The following is a 23702-nucleotide window of genomic DNA, read 5'->3' as shown; positions in this document are numbered from 1 at the left end:
GGATAAAGTTCTAAATAACGGCACAGTGACATTGAGAATATCCTTGCACCTGGGTTATGTTACCGTCCATACAATGTCTGACACACGATATCGAGACTGTGTCTGTGTGCGTTAAACACACCAGGCGTCTCTAATGGAATGGCCGGTTTTTCCCATTTCATGAGCTCTCCTGCCATCTACTGGTAGGAAACACGTAATTACCCGTCTGCCCATTCAATACTGGGATTTGCATGGTATTTTAAATGCTGCAATCTCGTATTGTTTATATATACAAACATGTTCATTCAGATATTAGCAAAACGGTAATGAGTTACTCGTGTATGTATTTTTCCTTGTTATCTAATTTTGTCGTGCCAACCGACTGTCCTGTTTTTAATCAATGGAGGTTTAGTCACCGTGAAATGTTAATAAAGATTCGGATTATGGGTTTTATAATTACATAGTTGGTGATCACACTATTTAATTGGATCGCCGTATTACACTCTACCCGCAGTTTGTTACACTTCCAGCTGGTGGCGATAGAGACCATACCCGCCTGGGGCTTAACCAGCGAACTGCACTCTCAAATCCCAGTTTTGTTGACAAGTTCAGCCCCACCTCCAGCTACTTCATATAAAAGTTACGGGAATAACTGAAGAAATTAGGGGCGGACTGGGTGTGGATGACAAGTGTCGTTTATGGTATCAATCCGGATTGAAGTTTTTCTGAGTTTATTTTATAAATATCGTATCAGGCTGGTTAGAGTGTCTCCTAAGCTCGCTGATGTGAAGACTTTGTCAGAGCAACCTGCCCGGGCACATTTGTGTCACACGTCGGGCTGTAGGACTGAGCTGTTGGCTTATAGCGCTGCAGGGTCCGCCGTGCACCCAGCCTTCTCCGGAATACCGGTCATGCAGCCGTAACATCAAGCTGGGCTTCGGTGGACCAACAATCTGAGCCAGAATCAGTCGGGCAGGGGAACTGCCTCTCTGCCTGCCGGGCTTGCCGATGCCTAGCCGGCCTCGGTGCGCCTAGTGCGTCCGTACAGTGCGGGACCCGGCGCTCTGCCGGAGCTCACATGCGGAGGGTGCTGCGCTTCTCGGAAGCGGTGGAGCCGAAAGCGCCTTATACTGCCTGAGGTATTTACGATCGCTGCAAAACGTGTCGCGGATTTTCATCGCTATAGTTATGCATAAATCCGCACCTTTAACCGGCATCCAAGAGCATTTAACCGCTTAACATACGTACGTGTTTTTTAATCGGTGACGAATTACAAACTAGAAAACTCGAGGGAAATGTGCGTACGGTCATCGCCTTTAACTGGGCCGGCGGCGAGGTACATGCAGGAGTACATTCGTGCAAGGACAAACCGGTATCGAAAATGGATGGATGGATGTTTCTGTGTATCCGTATTACCTGTGGACGTCGGGCGCCTGCGATGGTTTGACGTGGGAGGTGGGTGATCGGGAGGGGAGTCTTACGGTAAGGGTGTCACAGTTTCATGATGGTACTTGGGGTAGGATTGCGTCACTACTGGTCAAAGTGTGATTAGTCTCAAAACTTGGTTGAATTTGTTTAATATACTATAAGACTAGTGCGCTAAACTCTAAACAGTAGGTGTCTAAATATTGACACATGAAAGCATATCTGTAGGCAACGCCTTTGTGTGAATTCGAGTGGACCTGTACTTTGCCTAGGTTAAATATGTGTCACAAATGCTGACTTTTCTGCACAGCCCTCATAAGCATAGGGATAGCCCTTAAGATTAATGGATAGGTGTGTGGGGTGTTACTCCTACGACTGTTTCCTGGTGATCAGTCAGGGTTAGGGTGATCTCAGAGTTGTCCACCATCTGAGATTGCTGCTGCTCCGTGGTGTGACCACATGTTGAGGTGTTAACTTGTATTGGTAGTAGGTGAGAGGAGAGGGTCTGTTTGTGCTCCTTGAGTGGACTGTTCAGCTGTTGCCCTCCACATGGTAGGGATGTGGGGGCCACTCCTGGGAGGGGAGGGGGGGGGTTCTCTGGCTGAGACTGGGATTCTATTTGTGTTTAGTAATGGTCTCACACCGTCCATGGTTTGCTCTGTTTCAGAGTCACAGCTTGGACTGGTCCCAGCAGGACACAATCCGCCTGTATTCTCTTCGGCCGCGTTAACGTCCTGTTCAGTTCCTGCTCTGTTTTCCGGGTTCGAGCCAGCCACTCGCCCTGTGTGGATCCACGTCAACACACCCCTCAGAGTTAGAGGTCTGTCTCTTCATCTGACAGTTTACCATCTGGCTCTTTGTAGTGGGATCTTGAGCTGTATGTGAGAAGCTTGACAAAATACGAGCTGTATCCTAGTAAGACTGCTGATTTGGCCCTCGGGGGGCGGGGGGTGTGGAGATGTGAGCTTTCATTATGTGCGCTCAGCCTTGTTCTTTAATTTCAGTGAGTTCTTTACCTAATGTGTGTTCAGTATTTATCCCCCACCCATCCCCCATTGCACCGGTCTAAGTCACCTGAATGACTAAGTCACCTTAACCTAGTGTTACTGCTGCTTCACATTAAGGAAGCTGGTACCCAATCAGTGTTGGGCTCAACAAGATGTGAGAGTTCATTGCACCCCTATGGGAAAAGGAGAACAGGAGGAGTGTGCTTCTCCACAGGTGAGGAGGAGCACAGCAATGATCAGCTGTCAGACGGTTAGGTTACCTGAGAGTCCAGATGGCGCCCTCCTTTGGCCACCAGTGAGAATGGACCAAGAGAGGGTTCTGGCAGTGTGTCCACCAGATCAGGGCTGTGGGCTGCAGCCTCGGTCTGAACTGCCTGCGGGGCCCGTCTGGGGCGGCGGTGGGGGGGGGGGGGGGGGGTGACAGTCAGACTGCAGCTAAGAATGATCCTGTCTTTGTGGACCTGGTCTAAAGCATATAGATTTTACGCTGTTATTGAGAATGACAGAGTTAAATGCAGAGTCTAAGGCCCTATGTGTTAACAGTGTTTTACGAACATGCACACGGTCGTTGTGGTAATGGGGGTGACAGCATTGCTGCCTTGAGAAGGAGTCGGTGACGATTATAAAACAGGAAAGAGTGAAATCTATAAAAATGCAGGCACTCTGGCAGCTCTCGGTTTGCAGTTCCGCTGCGTGTTCTGCCCCTGCGCCCGCAGAGATAAAGTCCCACGGCCTGTGGAAACCTGGAGAATATACACTCTTTCATTAAAGCGAACTGCAGATGTGACGCGTCTTGTTCATAAAAAAACACGACCTGTGTCCGTCTTGAATATACTTTGAATTACACAAAGAGCATGCTGAAAAATCTCATGCCTGGTGTCGTAGAGTTAATCCAGACCTAGCTTTAAATTCGGTAAATGTGGTAGTTGGACATGTTGTGTCATGAGGAAAGCCCTGTTGATTCTGTGTGAAGGTATGATTAGTGTGATCCGGGTCTGTAACTTGGTGATGAGAGCATGTGTGGAAAAGAGACACGGTTTGTCATAGCGGGACGCTGAAAGACAGGGACTGCTTCCTCTTAGGATTCTGTGTTTCCTGCCAGTTCGCCATGGTGGAGGGGCACTTCCATTGTTCTTTATTTAGACATGGAAAATGAAATGACTCTTTATCTGTTCTTGTAGGTGTACAGTGATGCACAGAGAAAAGGTGCCGGGTTTGGCCTAAGCACGCAGTGCGTGGATTGCGTTTGACGGCTCCGTGCCACCCAAGTGCTGCTGGCGATCCAGTTGACGTGCTGCTTGCATTCATCATCGTCCTGCCTGGTGGCGCAAGGCTCAGTGTACACCACTCCTTTGATACGCTCTCACCACTGGCTTCCTGTAGCCACCCGCATCAAATTCAAAACACTGATGCTCGCATACAAAGCCAAAAATGGTCTGGCACCATCCTATCTAAAAGACCTCATCACACCCTGTACTGCACCCCGATCTCTCCGATCCTCCAGCACTGTTAGACTGGTCCCACCACCCCTCAAGGCACAAGGACGACACACATCTCGGCTCTTCTCTGTCCTGGCACCTAGTTGGTGGAATGAACTCCCCCTTGATGTCCGAACAGCGGAAACCTTGGCTGTCTTCAAGCGACAACTCAAAACTTTCCTTTTTCAGAAATACCTGAAGTAGTACTCTGTATTCTTACTCAGCTCTTTTCCGTATGTGTGTGTGTATGTGTACAAAAAAAAATTTTTGTTGAACTTTCTCAACAGTGTTCGGATAGATGGTATTCATAGCTTGGGTCCTTATTGAGCTAGTATCGGGAAAATTCATCCCAGCATCTTAAAGCACTTATGTAAGTCGCTCTGGCTAAGGGCGTCTGCCAAATACTGTAAATGTGTACTGCAGTGTGGTGGCAGCTTCCCGTTGCCACAGTGAGCCAGATCCTCCCACTGAACATGCTGCTCCATGGCTGAAGATGGAAGTCATCAGCATGGAGGGAGTGGGACCGTGGGGCCTGTCACATGGTCTGTCACATGGCCTGTCACATGGCCTGTCACATGGTGCATAGACTCTCATGGGCTTTGTGGATTCTTGGTCTCCTTATCTGGTTCAGGCTTCATCTTCTTTCCGAAACAGCATATCCTGCCTGAAAGTGGTTCTATCCTGAGTGTGTTGGGTCACAGACTGACCCAGCTATCCGTTCGACTTAAGTAAGGAGTTGATCTGAGTGTTTCGAGTCCCCCCCCCCTCTTTGGTGCTGGAGGAATGGCTTACGGTGGTGGGCTTCCTTTAGCTGCCATGTTCTTCTCCATGCACTCAGGTTCTCCAGCAACACACTGCGCCTGAGCTGTCGTCCCTGAGTTTACACGCCGGCCCTCCCTTGCTGTTTCCATGGCGATCCCCAGCAGTGTCTCCACACCCCGACCTGGCTGGGTGGTATTTACAGATGACGACCCCAGCCCTCCCGGCCTGGAGCCCCACCCAGGTATGGCCCCGGGGCTCAGTTACCTGACACACCTGCAGCCAGTTTCAGCCTGTCTCGCATGGTATTGCTCTAGACGTTTAGACTTTGCTCTCTTCGCCCATTACGGCACGTTTCCTGCCTCAGGAAATGAATGCAGTGAACGTGAGTGGGAGAAAAAAAGCCAGGCTGGATTTCCTTTCAAGTCCTTTGTGTATTCAAGGCTGGGACCTGTGACGGTGACGCTCCTGAAATGACACGTGGCTTCCCAGGACAGACCCCGTCTCTCTTCCATACAATCGGTCTCCCCGTGTTTCTGACACGGCTGGGGACACGACGGTGCCCATCAAAATAACTTAGCAGTAGGGACTGTGGAAATAATACGGGAAATATATTGGCAACAGAAAGTCCAAGAGGTTATTTTTAGACACTGCGTCTTTGCAGCGCTGAAGCTGGCAAGATGAATGACTGTGTTATTGATGGTGTCCTGTTTGTGCCCTTTGACCTTCTCAGACGGTGGTGGCAGTGCAGTGAAGCCCCGCCCCACTGAAGCCCCATACCTCATACATGGGGGCAGGACTGCAGTGGGTGTGTCCACACGGCAGACTGTCTGGGCCCAATTTGAGGATAGGCCTATGACCCAAACTGTTCCTTCACAACCACAAGTGAAAGGTGAGACATTATCAGAATACCACGGGAACACAAAATGATTCCGTCTGCGAACAGGTGTTTTCATCTTGTGATGAACATAACAGAGAGTAATAGTTGTCAGCGCAGATGATGCTGTACTTCGCGTGGTTTCAGTAACCCCCTGAGCAACCAGGTACCTTGGGATTCAAAGTATTCAAGAATTCAAAAGGTTTATTGACATTTGTACTGGTAAAATCATTGAGTACAATGAGATGTTTACTTGCATGGTTCCTACTACAGACTGGGTAATTCAACATATGGTAATAAGACATAGGACAAACACTTGGCACATAGGACAATAACAGGACACAGGACAAACACGTAGGACATAGGGCAATAACAAAACTTAGGATAAACATGTAGGACAAAGGACAAACACTCAGCACATAGGATAATAACAGCACATAGGATAAACACTTAGGACAAAGGACAAACACTTAGGACATAGGATAATAACAGGACATAGGACAAATACGTAGGACATAGGGCAATAACAAGACTTAGGATAAAAACGTAGGACATAGGACAAACACTTAGCACATAGGATAATAACAGCACATAGGATAATATCAGGGCATAGGATAAACACTTAGGACAGAGGACAAACTCTTAGGACAAACACGTAGGACATAGGACAAACACGTAGGACATAGGACAATAACAGGCTTAGGACAAAGGAAAATAACAGGACAAAGGACAAATACTTAGGACATAGGACAATCACAGGACATAGGACAAACACTTAGGACAAAGCACAAACTCTTAGGACATAGGATAATAACAGCACATAGGATAAACACTTAGGACAAAGGACAAACTCTTAGGACAGACACGTAGGACATAGGACAGACACATAGGACAGACACGTAGGACATAGGACAATAACAGGACAAAGAACAAATACTTAGGACATGGGACAATAACAGGACATGGGACAATAACAGGACATGGGCCAATAACAGGACATAGGATAAACACTTAGGACAAATACTTAGGACATAGGACAATAACAGGACATATGACAATAACAGGACATAGGATAAACACTTAGGACAAAGGATAAACACTTAGGACATAGGACAATAACAGGATATAGGCCAAACACGTAGGACATAGGACATTAAGGCAAAATAAATATGTGTAAATATGAATATGTCAGTATAAGTATGGAAATGGCGATATAGATGCATCTGGAAGAATAAATATGGTATAGATGTGTAGCAGCAGACATTTAGTGCAGAAATTATGCAAAGCCAGAAATAGTAGATGTTCGTAGTAGTAAGAGCTGTGGTCATCTTTTGTCCAGGACCCTAGCAACTACGCTGCAGGGTGATAACAACACCGCCCATCTCTACTCACAGTTAGAGAGGCAGAGTACATTGTTGCCATGGAGATCTCAATAAACTGCATTGCTAGTCAGTCAGCTGAGGTGGGTGTGTGCTGTCATGGTTAAGAGGCTGTTAGGCCGTTAACAATGAGTTTGGGAGATGGGAGAGTGAAGAACATGCTGGAGGAACTCAGTGTGGATGTTCATGGATGTTCATGCTGTCCTGCCTGACTGGCTTGGAGCTTGGTCATGGATTATAGTCATATAGTTGTCTTTCTGCAGGCCACACCCTGAGAAATCTTGGTGTTGACTTTGAGTTGACAGTTCTTCATGTGAAGCTCTTCCGTGTAACACAAGCGTCGGTTTGCTGATGACTGAATGAGACAGCAGGGCTGAACATGAATCGGACTCCATGATAAACAGCAATTTGGGCAGGTTTCTCATACCTCGCCAGTGTCTGTTGTTGTTTGGGGACGATGGCTGACAGATGGCTCAGCAGCCGGAACTGTGGGTGTCAGAGAGCTGATTGATCTCATGGCATCTCGATGACTCCGCCTCACCTCACATGCCCTGCTTTTCCTTCAGCCTATTTACTGGATTCTTGTGTCCATGTGGGAAAAGAATGTCCTCCGCTAGCCCTGTGGGAGGCAGCTGTTTCACACTGTACTCCCCCCCCCCCCCCCCACCCCAGGCACCCGACACAGCGTGTGCTCCTCACCTAGCTTCTGGAGCAGCGACCCCCCCTCAGAGAGCAGTGGGACAAGCCAGTCAGAAGACCACAGTTCGCTGGGAGACCTGCCCCCCCTGCCCAGCCAGACATCCTCCCTCACACACTCGCCCAGTGAGTACCCCCCCACCCACCATGATTCTCACACACACTTTCCCTCCTTCCTTTGGTAAGAGTCTCTCTCTGCTACACAAAGACCGTCACTGTGCACCTGCTGAAGGAGTTCATCTGGCTTCGTGGGCGGTAAACTTAGCATGTGACAGTCCTGGCAGACCAGCCCCCGGTCGCTCACGGGAGGTAGCCTCGCCCGCAGGCGGTGCTGAAAAACCCGGGGGAGCTGCGTGGGCAGGATAGGGCCGAAGCGGAGGAACCAACATGCTGATTAAGGGTGTACTCGCACTGTCCGATCCGTACTGTGCCCGAGCACGTTTGACTAGTGTGATTGCTCCTACTGTACCCGGGCACAGCATGATTAACCATGCCTGGGCCTGCTTAATGACTAACAACAGTTAGTTGAACTCAGGCACTGTACGCATCTAGTGTAATTAATATCCTGCCTGAATATGAAACACAAATGACGTCAGTGATGAGACTGATACACGCATACACCATACCTGAACTGGACTTGGAGGCTGTACAGATCGTGTCTTTCAGCGGTGATTTTCGGTAATCTTAGTCTCTCGCTGAACGTGCCCCGGTGACTGGCCAGCACGTCATGGCGTGGGTGGGAGGTATTGTCCATCTTGGACGACATCCGCCTCTCCGACACCACCTTTAGAGAGTCCAGCTCCCTTTAGAGAGTCCTACCCTCAGCCTGCTGCCCCAGCATGCAACAGTGTAGAGTCTGGCACTGGCCACCGCAGAGTCATAGGAAATGCTGAGCATAGTCTGACAGATGTTAAAGGACTTCAGAAAATAGAGACGGCTCCGGCCCTTTTTGCACTGTGCAGTTGTGTTTCTAACCATGTCCAGTTTATTGTCAGTGTAAACTCCGAGTTATTTGTAGTCCTCCACTATGTCCACATCGACCCCTTGGATTGAAACAGGGGTCACTGGTTTTCTGGTGTACTCCGTGTGTTTATTTTTGATTGGTTATGCAAATAGCCTGCTTCTGAAACACAATACAACGGGCATCTTGAAAAAAGTTACGAACCCAGAACACAATGATAAACAAAGTTAAAATAATAAAAAAAAATTAGTAATACAGTAAAAGTATTCATGGACGAATGAAGTAACCCAAGCTGTAATTACAATCTGGTGAGAAGAACCAGACGATGATCTGCATGGCATGACAAGAAATTAACAAGTATTTCCTATAATATTCTAGAGCTGCCGCAACACTGGAAAAAGTTCAGATGTCAGGCTGTGATTTTGTTTTGAGTGATTTAAACTGCATGAATGAAAATAATAACGATTGGCTGAGAAGGTGCAGAGCTCATGCAAAATCAGCGGCAGTAAACTTTAAACTGAACTTTAGACTTTTAGACTTTTCAACAATACACTAGATCAGGGGCGTCCAGTCTTATCCGCAGAGGGCCGCTGTGTGTGCAGGTTTTCACTGCAACTCCGTAATTAGGTCACTAATTAGAGGACTGATTGGCTGAAGAGTCCTCACACCTGGGTTTGAACAGCTGACCTAAAGGTTATCCCAAAAACCTGCACACACCGGCCCTTTGTGGATTAGATTGCCCACTCCTGCATTAGATAATCTTGAAAATGAACGATCATTAAAATTGCACTGCCTTGCTAAGTTTTGTTTTTGGTGGCAAAGTAAAAATGTTTTAGTAAAACTTACACCCCGCGCCCTATAATGTCCGTACAGTATGAAGGCATGGAAAAGCCTGATCTCACACCGGCTGACTCTCGCACATGTCTAATATGCCATGTTAGTATTATCTCACACTGTCCAGCCCTATAATTTAGTACAGCCACATTTTGCATTTTGAAGTACAAAAAGAACGGTACCTGGTGCAGTGGAAATGCACCCTAAAACGTGACTGTTAGTCCCATGATGCAGAGAGCAGGGTCCTGAGGTAACTCCCTGGTGACCCGGTGATGAGGACTTGCAGGACTGCAGGTTGCTGGATGTGTTTCTCATGGCCTCCTATGTCCTCCCCTCACTCTCGCTGCCGTAGAGCGATGTTGCCATGGAAATGGAGCCACAGCATTTGTTTTGTTATGATGTGTTCTGTGTTGGATTTAGGGGTTAGGTTTGGGGTTGAGGGTGTGGATCCATCAGAACCTGCCCCCCCCCCCCCCCCTTTTCCTCGTGTTTCCTGCGGCCTGAGAACCCAGCAGCTGTGCTGTGATCCCCTCTGAGATGATGTCATCGAGTGAGTCTCAGACCAGTAGGCTAGCCCAGTGTTTATGCTGGAAGCGGTAAGGCCTCAGGATGTTGTCATCAGGCCTGTTGTGTCAGAAGGAGGAACCATGCCTGTTTGCAGACTGAGCGGCCCAGGGCGGGCCTGCGGAAGCCGGCCTGATGGCGCTGTTAAAGGGACACGGCAGCTGGTGTTGGATCTGAGTTCCAGCCTGCCAGGGCGTGTGGTCCTGAGCTGCCAGTCATTGCCGGCAGGAATATCAAGCGGCTGTGGGATTTGGTGGCTCTGAGCTTGTTTATCAAAACCCCCATGAGTCGCTGAGGTTCAGCCGAGAAGATGTGCTCTCTGTGCTCACATGCCATGTCCTGGGAGGCCAGCAGGCTTGTGGATCGGTCTTGCAGCCCTGCAGTACGGCTGTCACAATGTTTATCAAAGGGTGACCCCCTGCTGCCCCCTGCCCCCAGCCCAGAACCACACCTGTGCTGTCAGTTAAAGGCCCCCGTCACGCATCTCGACGGCCAGCTCCTGTCTTCACGTTTTCAGCGCGGCCTGTTATGGTGTCTCCATGTAGCCGCTGCCCAGGCAAGGGTCCGGAATCTGAAAAGTAGTTTTTAAGGGATTCTGTCAGGAAACCAAAAAAAAGAATTCAGTCACTGTTGCGGTAACATGGTCAGAGGCTTCAATGTGGGACAGAATCTTGAATCATGGTTTAAGGAGGAGCCTGTCGGTCTGTTCGTAACTTTCCATCATCCTCTGGCCCGTGTGAACTTACACTTGACCTCATTAATCGTGTCACAGCAGCCTAGTCTGATTATAAATTCCAGTTAGTGTTGTTACTGGGCAGCCCGCCGGAAACCCCTCTCACCTTGTAATACCAGCCCCCCCATGGTTTGTTTTTCTAGTGATTTCTTTAGCCTCCTCCCACCCCCCCCCCCCCTTCAGCATGCTCCCTTGCTTTCTGCTCCTCGCCGGGTTCCCGTGCCGGGAGGCCATGCTGGTCAGGATCGGGGCTGGTAGCAGACAGGCATTGACATGTCCCTGCTCAGCAATGCAGGGCACTGAGTCAGTCACATGACCCCCCCTCCAGCACCGTGGCGTCGGGGCACTCTGTCCAAGCCTTGACGGCCCCCTCGCGTGCCACCAGCTCCGGGGGTAAGCCTGCCGTCTGCTTTCAGTGAGCCGGGGGACCCAAAGCTGCTCAAATTCGATTTAGGTTTGGGGATCACGGGGTAGGGTTTTGTGGGGAAGCATGAGCGGACCAGTGCCTGGACCAGAGCTGTAGATGTAGCGGGGCATGGAGTGGGCAGGACACCCAGCTTGAATGGGACGTCTGGTCCCTCAGAGAGGCTGCTGAATGGACAGCTCCTCTCTTTGCAGACTTTTTGTATTCAGACTCAGCCCACAGCTACTGATGGACTCCCAACAGCAGTCGACATTTAAAGCAAGTCATGCGTTTGAAATCTCTCTGTGTTTTTACTGCAGCGCCATCCTGTGTGGACACGACTCAACTGGCAACACGAGGTTGCGAGTTTATGAGACGTTTACAGCATTCCGAGATCCCCCCGCCCCCGAGCCGTCCTGATCATTTGATGCGTTTTGCTCTGAATGGAGACAGTGAGCGAGCCAGCCAGCCGGACGGCCAACATGTCTCTGCTTGAGGCTCGGGTCTGGGCTGGGCTGGGCCCCGCACGCCGCTGTCACGCTAATCTTGGGGGTTTTTTTTCTCTTTAAGTCTGTCCCTCTGGAGAGAAGGCGGTGCCTAGCAACATGCTCATTTTTTCTTTATTTTTTTTCCCTGGGTGGCTCGTAAATTGGTGTGGCTGCCCCATTTGAAAGCTCTCCCCTCCCCAATGAAACACACAGCAGCCTGATGTCAGTGGGTGGGGGCGCTCCAGCCAGCGGAGGTCAGGATGAACAAGTGCGGGCTCTGGCGCTCTGTTCCCACACCACGGCTGAGAAGGCGACAGCTTCTCCTTCCCTGGAATTTCGCAACGTGTTAGGGCCTCCTTTTGGACGGCGGGTAGCGACATGTTCTGTGGTCGGCATATCGCTGACATCCTGTTTTCTCCTGGCTGATTAGCAAACGGTGACGCTCGTGGATAGAGAAGTTTATTCATGAGACCTCATGAGTGTTTCCTTGGTAAGATCTAGGAAATCTGTTGTTCTCGAGAAAAATTGCCATTTAGAATTCTGGGAGACTTCTGCAAAGTGCAAAACCTTCATGTTTCGACAGAGCAGAGAGCAAAGCACAGCTGAATGCATGTTTGGATGACAAACAGTGTGTTGGAAGTGTATGAGAAAGGTGACATCTCCCCCCAGTAAGCCACAGAGACGTGGCTGTCTCCAGCCGCTTGGCGTCGCGTGACCTGAATATTAATGCCTGGCCTTTCTGTTCCTCTTTGTGAACATGCCAGAAGCTAATGCTTGTGTGCGGACCGTGAGAGTCGTCCGTTGTGCTGAATCCGCGCGGCTCGGCCCTGCTTCAAGCTGCCTGTCTCTGGCCCTTTTGTTCCTGTCCTGGCAGTGAATTCATGTCATGCTTTGTTGCCAGGGCAGGAGATCTCGGGGCCGAGCTGCGGAATGCCGGTGCCTAGCAACAGGTGAAGATGTTTCCCCTCCATTGGTAAAAAGTATTAAATTCAAATGAAGGAACAGCCTGATCTCGCACCGCAGAACAAGGGTGTTTTCGCAGGGGGATTGGGTGAAAACTCCCAATCCTTTTTAAGATGAAGCCACATGTGTAACATGCAGAACTTGTAATTATGTCTGTGATATGACATGGCGCACTTAAGTGAGCCACATTCATTTAGAGCAGTGGTTCTCAAACTTGGCCCTCGGGCCCCACAGCCCTGCTTGTTTTCCAGCTATCCCTGCCCTACACACAGGGAGAGCTGGAAAACAAGCAGGGCAGTGGGTCCCGAGGACCGAGATTGAGAACCACTGCTCTAGAGGAATATGAAGAGCTTTTCCGGCTGCTCAAGGACTGATTGCAGAGACTTTTTAGTTTTCTGATATTACTTCTAAGTTCTAAGTCCTGTCACAGTGGACAGGAGGCAGCCTGGTATTAGGGCACATTACTGGATGCTGTATTTCTGAGTAAAGCTTAACACCAGTGTGCTTACCTCCCACATATTGTTGAAAGGACCTCCTTAGTCAGCGAAAAATCGGCACTAGGCGCAGGAACCAAAATGAACCATGCCTTGGTCTGGTTCACGTGTCGCGTAGGCAGTCTGTGTGTGCGCCACACCCAGCCCGGCAAAGGGGGGGGGGGGGGCAACCTGCAAACACAGCAAGTAGTGGCTGGGGGGCACCAGAGCGTATAAGGAGAATAATAATGATTATCATTTTTAATTCCCAATGAAAATTGTTATTGTCCAGGTTAGTTTATAGCGGTTTCTAATATGCCCATGTCTTTGATTTGTAGACTCTTCCACCTTCCAAGATGAGGGCATAGACATGGAATCACAGAACTGGCCACCGGCCCCCAAGCACGTGAACGGCCAATCGGAGAGCCACGTGGCCCGCCTTGCCAGCTGGGTGACCTTCGATGACGACGGACCTATTTTCTGCCGTCCTGGCGGCCTGCCGCAGTCCAACCACGATGACAGCTCCACGTCGGAGGTCGATGGGAACCCCGTAGCCTCTCCCCCTTCTGTCCAGACCCGAGATGCAATACAGCACCTCCTGGACCTGACACCGGAAGGAGTCCGTCCTCTCTTCGCCTTGGACGGTCCCCCGTTGAGCATTGGCTTGCCCAGCATGAAGAACCCCTTCCTGGACGAGGGTCTATCACATGTGCAGCCATCTCCAATCAACCCTTTCGTTGACTTTTTCCAGGAGCAAGTAGAAGCCAAGGTGACACCGAACAATGGCTGCTATCTAGAGAACACCCAGCAGTCCTGCACCTCTCCTCCAGTCCCTCCTAGCACCGCAGATATTAAAAGGGAATCCCTGTTACCCCTGTCAACTGAGCTGGACACCCCAGCTAGAGGAGGTGTCCTGCCCTGGCCCCCCTCTGAGAGAGGTGGGCAAAGCTTGTGGATGGTAGAATCAGATCAGCAGGAGAGCGCCCTGCTGCCGGACGACCCTGTGGAGCCTGGGGAGCTGGAGGAGCCACCGTATCAGCCGGCCCACATGACCCCACGGGATGGCTGGCCCATGATGCTGCGCATCCCAGAGAAAAAGAACATCATGTCGTCCCGGCACTGGGGGCCCATCTTTGTGAAGGTGTCTGACGCCGGGCGGCTGCAGCTCTTCTATGAGAAGGGTCTGGAGAAGCCCTTCAAGGAGTTTCAGCTAGACGGCCGACATGAGCTCTCCGAGCATAAGCTTCAGAGCTACAACGAAAGTGACCGGGTGCATACTATCAGCATCGATCACGTCACCTACAAGGAGAAACGCAAGATCCAGTCCAAGGTAACCGTGGTGCATGCCCCTGCCAAGGATCAGCTGGTGAAACTGGGCACCGTCAACTACTCAGACTTCCTGAGCTTCACCCATGCCCTGAGGGATGTGCTGATGCTGCTGCCTGTGGAACAAGAGTCTCCAAGCAGTTCCCCATCCTACCAGGAGGAGGAGGTCTTCGTGGATGTACGAGATGAGTTCCATGGTGTTGTGTCCAAGGCCGATGGCAGGATTGTGCAGCAGCTGGTGATGACCCACATTTATGTGCTGGCGTTTGCGTCGGGGTCACCAGCCTGCAAGATTGGCCTCAACGACGTCCAGGTGAAAGGGAACGAGGTGGTATCCCTGCATGACATCATCCCCAACACCACCACACGCTGGGTCCGACTCCGAGACTGCCGGCTGCACAGTAGCGCAGACAAGCAAGAGTTCACGAGCACCAGAACGATTTCCTTCACACCCCCGGCAGGTCGCAGGTTCGAGCTGCTCCGTTTCTGTTCGCTCTTTGCTGAGAAGAGCCTGCCCTTCACTCTGAGGACGGTGGCCAGCGTCAAGGGCGCGGAGGTAGAGCTGCAGTCCTGGCTGGCAATGTCAACTGGATTCTCCTCCAACCGGGATCCCCTCACTTTGATCCCCTGTGAGAATGTGATGATCCGCTATCCCATCCCCCAGCTCTGGGCCAAGAACTTCAGGCGGGAAAGCCTGGGGGGCGAGAAGTCTCTGAAAGCTCGCTTCAACAAGGGGGCCAACTTTGGGTCCACCATCACATCAGGGCAGGAGCCAGCCATGCGGGTCACGCTGGGGACAGCCAAATATGAGCATGCCTTCAGGGCTGTGGTGTGGAGGATAAACTCTCTCCCTGATAAGAATTCAGGTAGGGCAGATGAACCAGTTCTGCTAAAACCATGCTGATCACCCTGTTTACTTACTACAGTGGTCCGTCTTCATGAAGTCACCAGTAATGTTCAAGGTTACAGTGCTGTGTGCTTAAAATCAGAGGATACATGTGAAAATGCAAGACGGTTACCAGACCACCGCGACCTTAGTTAGGATAAGAGGATACAGAAAATGGATGGTTTGTTGTAATTTTTTTTTATGAATGAAGTAGTGACAACGATGTATTGTGTTACTGATGGAGCAAGAAGGAGAGGAGCAGTCTACCCTGAACCGGTTCTAATCTTCAGTTTCACATAAATCACTGCCTTGTGAGTTTTTACTTCCAGGTCAATGGGCCAAGGCCTCTGCTGTGTGATTAGACAGGCAAAAGGCCAGGGTCTAGTCCAGGGGTGGGCAGTCTTATCCGCAAAGGGCCGGTGTGTATGCAGGTCTCTTGGATAACCTTTAGGTCAGCTGTTCAAATCCAGGTGTGAGGACTCTTCAGCCAATCAGTCCTCTAATTAGTGATCTAATTAAGGACTTGCAGTGAAAACCCACATACAGAACGGTCCTTTCTGGATAATATTGCCCACCCCTGGTCTAGTGTGTGATTGGACAAAAGGCAACTGTTACCCTTCATCAACTTTTTGCCGATTGGTGGTTCACTCCTGAGTGTGATTAGCAGCTATGTTTTTGTAAGATTTTTTTTTTTATGCCTTTCCTGGCAGAACATATCCTGTGAGGCCTACGTTTCACGTTCTAGTTCCACGTAAAAAAAAAAAAAAAGTAGAAAATGTTCTTCACCATCTGTGAGGTACTTTGATCGCGCATGATTGCATATCTCCAGCTTATCTGCTGAGAGTCCAAGTGTCGTCTAGCACTTAACTTACTGCCCACGATCTCGCTTGACGACATGTCGGCCATCAGATTGGCCTAGGATGAGGCCATCCTGGAAGCTTACACAAGTCACCTTTGACTACTTTGCTGGTGAGTTTTGAGGATCTGCGCTGTAATATAATGGCACCCTTGAATCTCATGACCTGAAATATAAACCAGCAGGCACATTAATGGCTGCCTCACAGCCATAGGAGATGGAGGAACATAAAGGAACAAGATGTCATGTTGAGTGCATTTGGACTCCATATGTTCTGTCCAGTTAGGATATCCCAAGCAGTATGTTCTGCTCTTCAGTATAACTGACCCAGTATATTCTACTCCGTTAGAATATCCTAACGTATATTTTGTTCTTCACTCTAACTTTGGGCCAGTAGGTTCCTGTCCTCCAGGTAACGCACCCGGGAATGCTTGGTATTTTTCTACCAAAAATATCTCACCCAGCACAGTCTGGTAGATTTGTATCTCTCCAACACTTGGCCTCATTCCCTTAAAATAAGACTTTGATTCCTTACTGAGATGCACGCAGGGCATCCATTCATCCAGTAGTGATGCACGAAATGACACTTCATGAAGCATTTGCTATATTGCTATATATATGCTCTTGGTTTGCTTTGGGCCCTTTTTTTGAGCAGAGAGCTCCATCTAGTGGGGTCAGAAAATACAGCGAATGGTTCATGAAGCGTCATTTTGTGCAGCTATACCATCCAGCTTCCCTGCCCTTGATCCTGGTAACCCTTCTCTCCAATGTTCTCCAGCTCTGGGTCACCCCCACACCTTCTTCTGTCGTCTGGAGCTGGGGTCTGACTGGGAGGTCCCAACCAAGTTCCACCGCCACCTGGAAGTGGAGTTTGACATGCCAGCTGCCTCAGCATCCAGGACCACTGTGCGATCTCTGTCGGTGGGAGATAGAACTGACGTCAAGAAGTGGGTCAATTATAAGGCACACTTCTTGTACCAGGTAGTGTGTGCATATTGCCTCCTAATAACACCACACCTTCCAGGTGCCGTCAACACCTTCTAAAGTGCTACAACATAAAATCTTGCATCGAAAGTTAAAGCTTCAATTCACTTCCTCTTCTAGAATTAAATCTATGCACATATAGCACATACAACAGGATCTGAAAGGTGTATATTTGTATGTATGTACTGTATGTATGAATGTGTGTGAGTGTGTGTTTGAGATCAGTATCTTTCTTCTTAGTTTGTTCAGAGGAGGAGCCTCAGTAATTTCCAGGTACTTTTATTTAAGGAACTTGAAATGTAGTGGAAACCTGTGTTTTGGCGCCATCTTATGGTCAGAGGCATTCACTGCGTATGTGGCAAACTTGGAAATTGCCACGTGATCAGCAATCGGGCGGTAGCAAATAGTTGACAGCATACATGGGAGGAGACTGCACCGACATGACGGTGCAGTGCAAAGGCTGTGTTAGCACAGGCACACACGGTTCAGTATGTCCTACAGCACGGTGACTTCCAGTGCTATGCAGTGTTGTTAAACATATCCAGTATTGCTATTATCTTCTAGCTGGGCATCCACTGTTGGCTCAGCCAAGCCACATCTAACCCTATGTCAGCTCCATGACTGTGTGTATGCTTTTAATGTGCTACTTCCCTTTCTTGTACATTGTCTACTAAATAAAAATAGAAGCATATTAAATCGTCATGTATGATTAATAAGCTTGGAAGCTTAAGCGCTTGGAGCAAGGGCTTGATGTTTGTTGCACCTTCTCCTCTTCCAGGTGGAAATGGAGCAGAGAAACACCCCCAAGTTGGATGGTTTGCACACGGAGAGGCCTGGGGAATGTTCTCTGCAATGAGGACTCTTAGGCTGGAAGATCAAAAGCCAGTTTGCACTCTGGACAATTGACTCTATTCTACTGTAGAGTACAAGACAGATATTGGCCTTAATCTCTCCTTAACCTTGTGTTTTTAGACTCAGTGGTCGTAAGAAGAGCTTTAACTTTCACTGGTTACGTAACAATTGGCAGCAGAGAGGCTTGTGGGCTGATGGGAGAACAATATTTCAGGAATATTCCTGCTGTTCCTATAAATTCACAGGAAAATGGCGCCCCCATCTGGCCGCGTCAAGGCTGCCACAGATTGTGTCACAACCTTCAGATATGGGAACCTTTAGTTGACCAAAACTGACAGGTCAGGTAAAGTACAGTAAGTCTGCTGGGTCATTTGTCTTAGAAGTTTTTCAAGCTGAAAGTTTTCTCCTGTGCCTGCCTGTGTCAGGCACCCTTCAACATGTGGAGCTGGCCCATGTTTTAATGATGTATTGCACCTTATTTGCGGTGTGCTGAAATACGTGTGCCTCAAATCGCATGTAATTCAAAATTATTTAGTGATGCAAGGGGCCGGGTCTAAACTCCCTTAGAGCTTTAAACCAGGTGTGAAGTCGGATTAAATGATGCATGTTTCGGGGCCAAGTCACCGGCAGGTCTTAAACTGTTACCTAGCAATGCAAACTTTTTTAAGATGTATTGTCTAACCCGATGAAATGAATGTATTCCTGTCTTCTGAGCAGGAAATAAAGGGGTCTAGCATAGTACCCAAAATTATTCATTTTGGGTGCGTTTGAAAGAAGTTACAAAAAAATTTGATACTAAGTTGTTTTGATAAAGATTTTGATGTCAAATCTTTATTACATAATTACTTCTTTAGCTACATGAAGTGTGACATCTTTGGACTTTTGCAGGAAAATATCTGTTGGATTAATTTTCTGCTCCTCACTGTAACTTTCTGCTAAATTCAGATATACTGCGTGCATTAAAACTACTGATATCTAATGCAAGCTAATAAATATTATTTAAAAATATTCTGCAAAGAGCATTTGTGAATAAAAATGGAAGTGATTGACACGTTGAACACTAATAGTGAATTTTAACTCTAAACACAATCGAACAGAAAACCAATAGATCATGCCTGTCACTTCCGTCACGGATGAGGTGATACGAATGACGGTAGACAGATGGGGTTTGAAGCTCCGGACGTGGGATGGGAGGATGACTGAGGAAAGGTGATGTCTCACTTTAAACTCTTAGCGTTTTCACATCTCATAGCTTAATGCTCTACTTCCTTTATACTGATGATGTAAATGTCAAAAATCGAAAAGAGAAAGACCTTTGTTTTGACTGCTTGAGCTGATGTTGGCCAGGGCTCGTTTTTTGGGCAAAATGCTGTCATTTAGATTTCAGATTGAAATCGCTGAAATGCAATTGGACTGGGAAGAGGATTTGATTGTAGCCTTACTGTGGTTTCGAAATAGACGATACTGTCTGTTAATCCTGAGGGCACTTCTGCTTTTCTGTGGCTTTCTGAGATGCTGTAATGTTGTGGTTCTTTTCTGCAGACGAGAATCGTGTGTGTGTAACTCCTTCTGTGACTCCCCGGGGTGTTCACTGCATATGTGCTGTATGGGTGGGGTGACACAGTGGAGCTAAAATAGTTTGCACTGGATGACACCCACGCTTGCGATTATGGATCTGCTGAAAAAGCCATTCTTTTGTACACGTAAATAAATGAGAACTTCTTCTCACGTAAGTCTGGCTGGTGTGTGTCCCTGTGTTGACTCTGTCCCCCGTGTTGACCCAGCACCCTCGTCAATTCACCTTAAATCCTCTCAGTGACTCCAAGCTGAACCCCGGGTGCTTCCCCTGTCCAGGATCGGATGTCTGTACTAAGCCCACACTGTACAGGTCCGCGGTGGAGGGTCTTCAGCATCCTGACTGAGTGGAGCACTGCAATGTTGTGGAGGCACCACAACAACCTGCAAATCCAGCCGCAGAACCCAAACCAGTAGGTTATCTTTCAAGCAGCTCAGTGAGGTCAGGCTTAATTAATGTTACTTTTATGTATGGCCGTGCTGCCTCAATCTGTGGGATCAGTATGAAATCATTAACTCTCATTAATGAACAGTACAGGTTACAACAGCACATGCTGTTTATATCACAGAGGAACACTCTGTGCTCTTTTTGTAGACTAAGGTTACAACTAGAATAAGAGAGACATTTTAAGACAGAGTGTACCTTCTCCAGATGTTCTCTGATGAATCACCACTCTCCCCGCTCCAGCCAACATGGAGAGTCCTCCTGTTGAGCTGCGGTGCCGTAGGTGTTATTTTAAAAACCATACATCCTCATTCAGGCTAAACCTGCCTCTTGTTGTCATGTAGAAGCGTGGGACAAATGGGCGGTGGTTTTGTGTGCAGGCCAGATCCCGCTGCGGGTGAGGGCCCTGTGTTGCGCTGAATGTTATCCAGCTGCAGCAGTTCCAGTTGGAGTCGACCCCGGCCCCCCCTGAGCACCTCGTCAGGCTTTGACAGATGGCAACTGCTTCTTCCACCGTTTTGCCGGCCAGCTGCCTTGATAGTGCCACGGGCCCGGATTGCATTAGTGTGCAGAGATCTGCTTGTATGCGGCCTGGACTTGCTGTGTCGATCTGCCTGAAGGCCAGTTCTTGATTTCTGAATATTCTATGTGCTCTTTAAAAGAGTTTAATTAAACCTGTTTAAGAATCGTGGGTGTGCATTGGCATAATTTCTACCTAAGATGTTTGGATCTGCCTTCTCAATTTAATTGTGTTTTCATAACCAGCATATTTGCCCTATTTACCTGACCACTGGTTAAGCTGAGAACGGCCTCTGTTCTCTCTATTTTAGGTTCGATACCAAGGCTTTTTTAGCAAAGGCAGAGTGTGCAGTTAGAGAAATGAGTCAAACGATGAATAAATGGTTTACAATATGGGATTGCAGTCACTAAAATAACGCATCGTTTTTTTTTTGTTTTTTTAAATAATCCATCCTTTCCTATTTAGTTCAATATAAATCCACAAGGGGGCAGCATTTATTTTTGAATCCTGTAGGCAGCATAATCGATGTGTTCAGGATCTATAAAAACGCGCTGGTTGATCTGTACTCATAAAATGCTTGAATTCCATTGAGGTTGATCTTCTGCCGTTTTTTTTTTTTATTTTGCATGTGGTTTTCATTTTTCCAATCAAACGCATTTCACTTGGACAAAAATGGGAGCTTTCATTGGTGACGGTGCTTTTCAAAGATTCTAAGCATAATGAATAATTCATCGTGTGGTTTTGTCCCTAGGATGCCACGTAAATCATTTTAAAGACGTTTCCAAATACTGCTTTTCCGGATCCAGTGTACTGCACTGTGTTATTAGTTTCAGATCTCATTATTTTACTTTACTATCCACGAAAGCGGTAAACGAGATTAAAGGCATCTGCAGCGTTCAGTTCACGGTGACCCGGGGTTGCCAGCTCTCACGCATGACACTCGAGCTTTCAGGCTAAAACGCAAGAAATTTTACGGCAAATCTATATTATTCCATTATAAGCCTAAAATTAGCAACATCAAAAGCGATGGGGTAGTTTGCAAACCCTACAGACTATTTACAAGGTAATAAAAATGTTACATGCCTGTTAATGGGTGCGCAGACTTGCCTCGAATTGAAAATCTCACGCCAGCCAGCTGACCGAAGTATTTCTGTAAGGGACACAGTAATTAGGGTCTGACCCGGTGCTTTGAGAAGTCACTGAGACTCTGAATGGCAATTAGCTTTGCTTTGCTATCCCTGTTCATATATAAGCAGACCGTCGGCCTGCATTTTTACCCAGACTGCATGCCTGAGTGTGTCCGTTACATCTTGGGAGCGGTCCTTTTAAGCACAGTGCCAAATCTGAGCGTGGGGGTGGATCTGGCTGTGGTGGAGCAAGTGGCATGTGACCCCAGCCGTGTCCTGGGCTCTGTCAATCAGTTGCTACGTTTCCTGAAAAATACTGTTGTCTTGACGGGATTAAAGGGTAAGTTGTTTCATGTCCTGTCTCACATAGTAGAGTAGGGTATGGTTTATCAGCACTTGGCCGAACAAGCAGAACATCGTTTCAGAGCACATGCAGTGGGACCTGTGGCTATCTATGGACACCTTGAGAGACTGGTCCACCCTCTTTCAACCAGGACACCTAATCTACTCTGACCCATTCTGTGCCTTCCTGCATGAGGAAATAAACTATTTACACAATATGTTGCAGTGGTTCTCAACTGTGGTGCCCCCATGCGGTGTGCAAGATGAACATGGTACTTCGTTGTGTGCACTGAAAAAAAGTAGAAATTTAAAACCTTTTATGATGTGCTGATTGTGTGTCCTAATGGATAAGGCATCTGACTTTGGATCAGAAGTTTGTGGGTTCGAGTCCTTTCGCACTCAGGCTTTGTTAGTAGTAGTACGGTGGAAGTGTGCTGGGCCCATAACCCAGGGGGTGATTCTGTCAGTTTTTTTTGTACATCCTCTTTAACTGTATTGCTTTGATTTCCCGAGGAGGAGGTGTGAGCATTTTGGTGTGCAGTGCTGGCTGAATGTTTCGGGCAGCTTCTTGTAATTGAAAAAGTGCTGGTTTAAATCCCCAAGCAGCAAAGTAAAGCTGTGGCACCCTGAGTGAGGTACTGCTCCCTTGGTGCTGGATTAGCTGTCCGCTGCTATCTCACATATGGCTTAAAAGCAGAGGACATATTTCATTGTTGTGTCAACAATGATACCTTTTGAATCGAATTGATAAAAACAATTAATCGTTCCAGGTTTATTAAGATATATTTCATATTCTCTGTTATGTGGTACTTATGAAGTACCTGACTGCTTTGGTTTGATCCAAAATGGTACTTCGTCCAAAAAAGTTTGAGGACGTCTGTTGTATCGTTTTGTAAAAGGCTTCGAGCTGGACCCCCGAGGCGTGAGAGTTTTGCTTACTTTTTAAGCTCCTGAAAGTGCTCCCTCGTAAGCAGGTTCTGCTTTTTGTTGCGTTTTTTTTTTTTTTTTAGGTCATGAGCATCTGCACGAAGACGTGGGGGGTCTGTGCTGGTTAAAGTGCTTATTCAGGCTGAGAAGAGCATGCTGCCAGTTTGCTCATTTCTGTCTGGTGCCTCTGACTCTCAGCCATCCCGGGGCAGACGGAGCTCTTAGATGAGCGCACTGTAATTACAGAGCTTATGGGAGCCTGAGGGTGGTCATGTGATCTCCCTACAGCTCGCTCCCACACTGCAGAAAGGTGACAGTGTCCGCCCTGATGTCTCCGCCTTGTTGCTGCTGCTTTGGCTCCGTTACGGACCTCATCCTGGTGACTGCCCACTCTGGGGCATCCTAGTCCTTCTCTGACTTCGTCTTTATGCCTGCTGTTTACGGCATGACCTTGCCACGTTTTCCTCTGCCTGGTATTCTGCTCAGATTCTGCCACCAGGGAATTTGGGTCGCTTGGCCCTCAGGGTCGGCCCCCCGATGGGGGTCGGTGCTGGGCTGCTATGAGGCAGTCATACGGCCTGGGACCCCCTGCGGTTTCTTTTTCCAGATCTCTCTCTTACTGGGTCAGGTTCAGCGCTACGCCTATCAGAGGAGAGCCTAGCTTTTGTTTGGTTTTAATAACCCAAACTCCTTCACCCTGCCAGCTTAGCCCGGCCGTTTTCATTTACAATCTTTAAAGTTAAAAATCAACACCGCTTGTCCTTTACCTGACACCTTCTGCTATTTTCGCACAAGATTATCGACGCGGAGTCGCCAAGTTGGCCAGAGATACCCGTAATCCCT

The 23702-nt window shown here is 48.3% G+C and overlaps 1 protein-coding gene and 1 long non-coding RNA gene across 8 annotated transcripts; one reads left to right on the top strand and one right to left on the bottom strand.

Annotated features, from left to right (window-relative positions):
- Nucleotides 1-590: 590 nt before the first annotated feature.
- On the top strand, nucleotides 591-19656 carry ston2 (stonin 2). Of its 6 annotated transcripts, none has more exons than XM_048974337.1 (9): nucleotides 591-1118; nucleotides 2072-2224; nucleotides 3593-4089; nucleotides 4728-4892; nucleotides 5382-5540; nucleotides 7577-7726; nucleotides 13358-15211; nucleotides 16866-17068; nucleotides 17850-19656. In XM_048974337.1, exons 4-9 carry the CDS (start codon nucleotides 4799-4801, stop codon nucleotides 17925-17927), a joined length of 2538 nt encoding a protein of 845 aa, XP_048830294.1. In that variant the 5' UTR covers nucleotides 591-1118; nucleotides 2072-2224; nucleotides 3593-4089; nucleotides 4728-4798; the 3' UTR covers nucleotides 17928-19656. The 6 variants fall into 6 exon arrangements, with proteins under 6 accessions (XP_048830294.1, XP_048830293.1, XP_048830295.1 ...); XM_048974336.1 differs by having other exon boundaries at nucleotides 3593-4617; XM_048974338.1 differs by lacking the exon at nucleotides 3593-4089.
- LOC125707296 (uncharacterized) lies at nucleotides 9115-22870 on the bottom strand. 2 transcript variants are annotated; one of them, XR_007382254.1, is made up of 4 exons: nucleotides 20142-22854; nucleotides 19725-19882; nucleotides 13056-17002; nucleotides 9115-10530 (listed from the first exon to the last, which is right to left on the bottom strand). It is a non-coding gene; the product is annotated as an uncharacterized LOC125707296 (long non-coding RNA). The 2 variants fall into 2 exon arrangements; XR_007382253.1 differs by lacking the exon at nucleotides 9115-10530 and having other exon boundaries at nucleotides 16707-17002; nucleotides 20142-22870.
- Nucleotides 22871-23702: the final 832 nt, after the last annotated feature.

Source organism: Brienomyrus brachyistius, chromosome 14 (genome assembly GCF_023856365.1).
Source record: "Brienomyrus brachyistius isolate T26 chromosome 14, BBRACH_0.4, whole genome shotgun sequence".
Lineage (NCBI taxonomy): Eukaryota > Metazoa > Chordata > Actinopteri > Osteoglossiformes > Mormyridae > Brienomyrus > Brienomyrus brachyistius.
The sequence above is the reverse complement of the archived record's forward strand: the minus strand, read 5'-3'. Positions and strand labels throughout refer to the sequence as shown.

Bases quoted from the DNA above. Each gene is read 5' to 3' on its own strand.
- ston2 (XM_048974339.1), top strand. From the start codon at position 4,799: ATGGCGATCCCCAGCAGTGTCTCCACACCCCGACCTGGCTGGGTGGTA. The intron at 4,893-5,381 runs GTATGGCCCCGG...TGACCTTCTCAG, and splicing joins CGGCCTGGAGCCCCACCCAG to ACGGTGGTGGCAGTGCAGTG. The intron at 7,727-13,357 runs GTGAGTACCCCC...TTTGATTTGTAG, and splicing joins CTCCCTCACACACTCGCCCA to ACTCTTCCACCTTCCAAGAT.